General features: G+C 46.6%; 1 protein-coding gene across 1 annotated transcript in view; it reads right to left on the reverse strand.

The window, feature by feature from the left end:
• LOC137361958 (complement C1s subcomponent-like) overlaps nucleotides 1–6,935 on the reverse strand; it is an 87,017-nt gene extending 80,082 nt beyond the window's left edge. The window contains exons 1-2 of the mRNA XM_068026548.1: nucleotides 6,799–6,935; nucleotides 4,827–5,043 (exon numbers count right to left, since the gene is read on the reverse strand). Of these exons, the coding sequence (XP_067882649.1) occupies nucleotides 4,827–5,043; nucleotides 6,799–6,803 (222 nt within the window). The 5' untranslated portion in view covers nucleotides 6,804–6,935. The remainder of the gene's footprint in view (nucleotides 1–4,826; nucleotides 5,044–6,798) is intronic.
• Between the last annotated feature and the right edge of the window lie 709 nt (nucleotides 6,936–7,644).

Here is a 7,644-nt window from a genome sequence, read left to right on the forward strand (position 1 = left end):
ATAGAGAGAGACAGAGAGGGGGAGAGAGAGATAGAGAGAGAGATAGGGACAGACAGAAAGATAGAGAGAGAGATAGAGAGAGAGAGAGAGACAGAAAGATAGAGAGAGAGATAGAAAGAAACAGAAAGAAAGAGATAGGTAGAGAGATAGATAGAGAGAGATAGAGAGAGAGAGAGAGAGAGGGATAGAGCGAGTGAGATGGAGAGATAGAGAGCTAGAGAGAGAGAGATACAGAGAGGGATAGAGAGATAGAGAGATAGAGAGAGAGAGAGAGAGGGAGAGATAGGGAGAGACAGAAAGATAGAGTGAGATAGAGAGAGAGAGAGATAGAGAGACAGAAAGGTAGAGAGAGAGATAGAAAGAAACAGAAAGAAAGAGATAGACAGAGAGATAGATAGAGAGAGATAGAGAGAGGTAGATAGATCGAGGGATCGAGCGAGTGAGATGGAGAGATAGAGAGCTAGAGAGAGAGAGAGATAGAGAGGGATAGAGAGATAGATAGTGAGAGAGAGAGATAGATAGTTACACAGGGAGAGAGAGTGAGAGACAGATCAATAGATAGATAGAGAGAGATAGAGAGGGAGAGCTAGAGAGAGAGGTATAGAGAGAGAGAGGTAGAGAGATAGCGAGAGAGAGAGAGAGAGAGATAGAGGGAGAGAGGCAGAGAGAGAGCTAGAGGGAGGGAGATAGATAGAGATAGAGTGAGAGAGAGATAGAGATAGAGATAGAGAGAGAGACGGAAAGATAGAGAGAGATATGAGAAAGATAGAGAGAGACAGAGAGAGCGAGACAGAAAGATAGAGAGAGAGATACAGAGATACAGAAAGATAGAGATAGATAGAGATAGATAGATAGATAGATAGATAGATACTGTGAGAGAGATGGATAGATATTAGAGAGATAGAGAGAGAGAGAGAGAGAGAGAGAGGGATAGAGGGAGAGAGAGATAGAGAGAGAGAGAGAGAGAGAGAGGGATAGAGGGAGAGGGATAGAGACAGGGAGAGAGAGGGATAGGTGAGAGAGCTCGAGAGAGATAGAGAGTTAGACAGATAGAGAACTAGATTGACAGAGAGAGAGAGAGGGATAAAGAGAAAGAGATAGGGAGAGAGATATATAGAGAGAGATAGAGAGAGAGAGATAGAGAGAGAGTTAGACAGAGAGATAGAGAGAGAGATAGATAGATAGATAGAGCGAGAGAGATGGAAAGAGTGATCTAGAGAGAGAGGGATAGAGAGAGAGATACAGAGATAACGAGATAGAGAGGCAGAGATGGAGGGAGAGAGGGTGAGTAAGAGAGAGAGAGCTAGAGAGAGAGATAGAGAGAGATAGAAAGAGAGAGAGATAGAGAGAGAGAGAGAGACAGAAAGATAGAGAGAGATAGAGAGAGCGATAGAGAGAGATAGAGAGAGCGAGACAGAAAGATAGAGAGAGAGAGATAGAGAAACAGAAAGATAGAGATAGATAGAGAGATAGATAGAGAGATAGAGAGATATATAGAGAGAGAGATAGATAGAGAAAGCTAGAGAGAGAGAGATAAAGAGAGAGGGATAGAGTGAGAGGGATAGAGAGAGGGAGGGAGAGAGAAATGGAGAGAGATAGAGAGAGAGAGAGTGAGAGAGAGATAGACAGACAGATAGAGAGCTAGATTGAGAGAGAGACTGAGATAGAGAGAGAGGGATAGAGAGAAAGAGATAGAGAGAGAGAGATATATAGAGAGAGGGACAGAGAGATAGAGATAGATAGAGAGATAGAGCTAGAGACATAGAGGGATAGAGAAAGAAATAGAGAGATAGAAAGATAGAGATAGAGAGAGAGAGATAGAGAGAGATAGAGAGCGATAGAGAGATAGTGAGAGAGGGATAGAGAGAAATAGAGAGAGAGTGACAGATTGAGAGATAGAGAGAGAGAGAGAAAGTTAGAGAGAGATAGAGAGAGGGATAGAGAGAGATACAGAGAGAGATAGAGAGCTAGAGAGAGTGAGATATCGAGAGGGATAGATAGATAGATAGATAGATAGATAGATAGATAGATAGATAGATAGATAGAAAGAGAGAGAGTTAGACAGAGAGATAGAGAGAGATAGTTTGATAGATAGATAGATAGATAGATAGAGTGAGAGAGATGGAAAGAGAGAGCTAGAGAGAGAGGGATAGAGAGAGAGATACAGAGATAACGAGATAGAGAGGTAGAGATGGAGGGAGAGAGGGTGAGTAAGAGAGAGAGAGCTAGAGAGAGAGATAGAGAGAGATAGAAAGAGAGAGAGATAGAGAGAGAGAGAGAGACAGAAAGATAGAGAGAGATAGAGAGAGCGATAGAGAGAGATAGAGAGAGCGAGACAGAAAGATAGAGAGAGAGAGATAGAGAAACAGAAAGATAGAGATAGATAGAGAGATAGATAGAGAGATAGAGAGATATATATAGAGAGAGAGAGATAGAGAAAGCTAGAGAGAGAGAGATAGAGAGAGAGGGATAGAGTGAGAGGGATAGAGAGAGGGAGGGGGAGAGAAATGGAGAGAGATAGAGAGAGAGAGAGTGAGAGAGAGATAGACAGACAGATAGAGAGCTAGATTGAGAGAGAGAGACTGAGATAGAGAGAGAGGGATAGAGAGAAAGAGATAGAGAGAGAGATATATATAGAGAGAGGGACAGAGAGATAGAGATAGATAGAGAGATAGAGCTAGAGACATAGAGGGATAGAGAAAGAAATAGAGAGATAGAAAGATAGAGATAGAGAGAGAGAGATAGAGAGAGATAGAGAGCGATAGAGAGATAGTGAGAGAGGGATAGAGAGAAATAGAGAGAGAGTGACAGATTGAGAGATAGAGAGAGAGAGAGAAAGTTAGAGAGAGATAGAGAGAGGGATAGAGAGAGATACAGAGAGAGATAGATATATAGATAGAGAGATAGATAGAGAGAGAGAGAGAGAGAGCGAGATAGGTAGACAGAGCTAGAGAGAGAGAGAGATAGAGAGAGAGGGAGGGAGAGAGAAATGGAGAGAGAAAGAGAGAGAGAGAGTGAGAAAGAGATAGACAGATAGAGAGCTAGATTGAGAGAGAGAGAGATAGAGAGAGAGAGATAGAGAGAGAGGGATAGAGAGAAAGAGATATAAAGAGAGGGATAGAGAGATAGAGATAGATAGAGATAGATAGAGAGAGATTGAAAGATAGAGAGAGAGAGAGAGATAGAGATAGAGAGATGGAGACATAGAGGGATAGAGAAAGAAATAGAGATAGAGAGATAGATAGAGAGAGAGAGAGACATAGAGAGAGTTAGAGAGATAGTGAGAGAGGGATAGAGAGAAATAGAGAGAGAGTGACAGATAGAGAGATAGAGAGATAGAGAGAGAGAGAAAGTTAGAGAGAGATAGAGAGATAGAGAGAGGGATAGAGAGAGAGACAGAGAGAGATAGAGAGCTAGAGAGAGTGAGATATCGAGAGAGATAGATAGATAGATAGTTAGAGAGATTGAGAGAGATAGAGAGAGAGGCAGACAGAAAGATAGAGAGATAGAGAGAGAGATAGAGAGAAACAGAAAGATAGAGATAGAGAGATAGAGAGATAGAGATAGAGATAGAGAGATAGAGATAGAGCGAGAGAGAGAGAGATAGTGAGAGATATGTAGAGATAGAGAGAGCTAGAGAGAGAGATTGAGAGAGATAGAGGGAGAGACACAGAAAGGTAGACCAAGACAGATAGAAAGAAAGAGAGAGATAGAGAGTGCGAAACAGTAAGATAGAGAGAGAGATAGAGGGAAACAGATAGATAGAGATAGATAGAGAGATAGATAAAGAGATAGATAGAAAAATATTGAGAGATAGATAGATAGACATTAGATAGATAGATGGATAGATAGATAGAGAGATAGAGAGAGAGAAAGATTAAGCATTAGAGAGAGTGATAGAGAGAGAGAGATAGAGAGAGAGGGATAGAGAGAGGGATAGAGAGACAGAGAGAGAGAAATAGAGGGAGATAGAGAGAGAGTGTTAGAGACATAAAGGGATAGAGAAAGAAATAGAGAGATAGAAAGATAGAGATAGAGAGATAGAGAGAGATAGAGAGACATAGAGAGAGATAGAGAGAGATAGAGAGATAGTGAGAGAGGGATAGAGAGATAGAGAGATAGAGATAGAGAGATAGCGATAGAGATAGAGAGAGATAGTGAGAGATATGGACAGATAGAGAGAGAGAGCTAGAGAGAGCTAGTGAGAGAGAGAGAGAGTGAGAGAGATAAAGGGAGAGACACAGAAAGGTAGAGAAAGATAGAGCGTGCGAAACAGCAAGATCGAGAGAGAGATAGAGGGAAACAGATAGATAGAGATAGATAGAGAGATAGATAAAGAGATAGACAGAAAAATAGCGAGAGATAGATAGATAGATATTAGATAGATAGATGGATAGATAGATAGAGAGATAGAGAGAGAGAAAGATTAAGCGTTAGAGAGAGTGATAGAGAGAGAGAGATAGAGAGAGAGGGATAGAGAGAGGAATAGAGAGACAGAGAGAGAGAGAAATAGTGGGAGATAGAGAGAGATAGAGAGATAGACAGATAGAGAGATATACAGATAGATGGAGAGATAGAGATAGACAGATAGAGAGCGAGAGAGAGAGAGAGATAAACAGATAGATACCAAGAGAGAGAGAGAGATAGACTGATAGACGGAATGTAGAGAGTTGAAGCCTGGATGTACTGACTAATATTGAGTCTTGAGTTTGCAGGAGGGGATCAAGTCAAGCACACAGAACCAAGAGAAGTCACGGTTAGGACACACTGCTAAATACACACAGTTCACTGCTGCACTCACTGAGCCTCACCCCACCCAGGATTACCTGCACATTGTCATAGGCACAGTCTGGAGATGGTTCCATGTTGATGTGAGTGAAGGATAATTTAATCCCATAACCCCCGGGGACTTGTATCTCCCAGCTCTGGGACACATCATTCGGATAACCCTGCGGGTAGGCAGGAGAGCTGAACTGTCCTTGCAAACCACTCAGAGAGATGAGACAGGAGGCTGGAGGGAACAGCAGGATACAGAGAGTCCACCTAGATGACAGAGAGAGAGAGAGACACACACACAAACACAAAGTTGCACTGAGAGAATAAACGATTGGGAATAAACACATTCCTCCAAACACCCCTATTGGCGATTGACTTGCGTTTTTCCCAATTCATATCCAACGTTTATCTCTGATCTATCTATCTGTAATGACTGAGGGTCACTACCGAGGGAGTGCCGCGCTGTCGGAGGGTCAGTACTGAGGGAGTGCCGCACTGTCGGAGGGTCAGTACTGAGGGAGTGCCGCGCTGTCGGAGGGTCAGTACTGAGGGAGTGCCGCGCTGTCTGAGGGTCACTACCGAGGGAGCGCCGCGCGGCCGGAGGGTCAGTTCTGAGGGAGTGCCGCACTGTCGGAGGGTCAGTACTGAGGGAGTGCCGCGCTGTCGGAGGGTCAGTACTGAGGGAGTGCCGCGCTGTCGGAGGGTCAGTACTGAGAGAACACCGCACTGTCGGAGGGTCAGTACTGAGGGAGAGCCGCACTGTCAGAGGGTCAGTACTGAGGGAGTGCCACACTGTCGGAGGGTCAGTACTGAGGGAGAGCCGCACTGTCAGAGGGTCAGTACTGAGGGAGTGCTGCACTGTCGGAGGGTCAGTACTGAGAGAACACCGCACTGTCGGAGGGTCAGTACTGAGGGAGAGCCGCACTGTCAGAGGGTCAGTACTGAGGGAGTGCCGCACTGTCAGAGGGTCAGTACTGAGGTAGTGCTGCACTATCGGAGGGTCAGTACTGAGGGAGTGCTGCACTGTCGGAGGGTCAGTACTGACAGAACACCGCACTGTCGGAGGGTCAGTACTGAGGGAGAGCCGCACTGTCAGAGGGTCAGTACTGAGGGAGTGCCGCACTATCGGAGGGTCAGTACTGAGGGAGTGCCGCACTGTCGGAGGGTCAGTACTGAGGGAGTGCCGCACTGTCAGAGGGTCAGTACTGCGGGAGTGCCGCACTGTCAGAGGGTCAGTGCTGAGGGAGTGCCGCACTGTCGGAGTGTCAGTACTGAGGGAGTGCCGCACTGTTGGAGGGTCAGTACTGAGGGAGTGCTGCACTGTCGGAGGGTCAGTACTGAGGGAACGCCGCACTGTCGGAGTGTCAGTACTGAGGGAGTGCCGCACTGTCGGAGGGTCAGTACTGAGGGAGTGCCGCACTGTCAGAGGGTCAGTACTGAGGGAGTGCCGCACTGTCGGAGTGTCAGTACTGAGGGAGCGCCGCACTGTCGGAGGGTCAGTACTGAGGGAGTGCCGCACTGTCGGAGGGTCAGTACTGAGGTAGTGCCGCACTATTGGAGTGTCAGTACTGAGGGAGCGCCGCTCTGTCGGAGGGTCAGTACTGAGGGAGTGCTGCACTGTCGGAGGGTCAGTACTGAGGGAACGCCGCACTGTCGGAGTGTCAGTACTGAGGGAGTGCCGCACTGTCGGAGGGTCAGTACTGAGGGAGTGCCGCACTGTCAGAGGGTCAGTACTGAGGGAGTGCCGCACTGTCAGAGGGTCAGTGCTGAAACCAACATCACAAAAATGCCGCTGATCTGGTCATTTCACGATTGCTCACCGTGGAATCTTGCTGTGCGCAAAACGGCGGCCTGTTACACAAACAGGAGTGAGCCCGGGCTTCACGAAATACGTTATTCCCTCGAAAATGCTGAGTTAACCCCAATGAGAGCAATGCCCGCAGCTTTCCCCTCCTTTCTTTCATCTTTTCTTTCTCTCTCTCTCTCTTTCTGTCCCTCTTTCTCTCTCTCCCTCTCACTCACCACATATCCACAGGAATCGCAAAGGACACACAAGTACAAGTGTCTGCTCCTCTCTCTCCCCCACAGAAGTGAAACTCATTGATCTCTGCTCTCGGTTTCAACACATCTGCCTGTTGCTCTCCAGCGTTCAAGGTTGTTTGGCAGTTTCCCCGCACTTGATGCTATGACAACCCCTCGGGGACCCGAAACCTATTTCATCAAACCTCAACCATCTGGCCCCCCACCTCCCGCAGTCTCAAAGGACTCCCCAGGCGCATTGATGTTCCTTGTCACCCCTGTCAGTTCTGCTAAGCTTGTGGGATCAGTGTTGTTTGGGGCAGGAGGATGAGGGGGCTGTTTTTGTATAAAACCTATACTAAGGCACCCGCCACCGCCCCCCCCCCCCCCCACCCCACCTCCCGCCCCTGTCCCTTCAGCTCATTTTGTGCAGAGGGATCACTTGTGCACAACTTAGAACGCATTTAAACATTAACAGAGTGATCTCCGTGGACTCGTCCAGGGCAAATAGAAAATGCTGACTGGTAAACAGATGTCAGATCCAAGCTTCGTCATTTCCAGAGATGGAACACGATCGAAGGGGTGAGACTACGGCAGAGAGAGAGAGAGGAGAGACAGAGTGTAGCGATAGAGAGAGACACTGGCAGAGAGAGATAGAGAGAGGAGTGACTGAGTGTACTGATAGAGAGAGACACTGGCAGAGAGAGATAGAGAGAGAGAAGAGACTGAGTGTAGTGATAGAGAGAGACACTGACAGAGAGAGATAGAGAGAGGTGTGACTGAGTGTAGTGATAGAGAGAGACACTGGCAGAGAGAGATAGAGAGAGGAGTGACTGAGTGTTGTGATAG

This window comes from Heterodontus francisci, unplaced genomic scaffold (assembly GCF_036365525.1).
Source record: "Heterodontus francisci isolate sHetFra1 unplaced genomic scaffold, sHetFra1.hap1 HAP1_SCAFFOLD_323, whole genome shotgun sequence".
NCBI lineage: Eukaryota > Metazoa > Chordata > Chondrichthyes > Heterodontiformes > Heterodontidae > Heterodontus > Heterodontus francisci.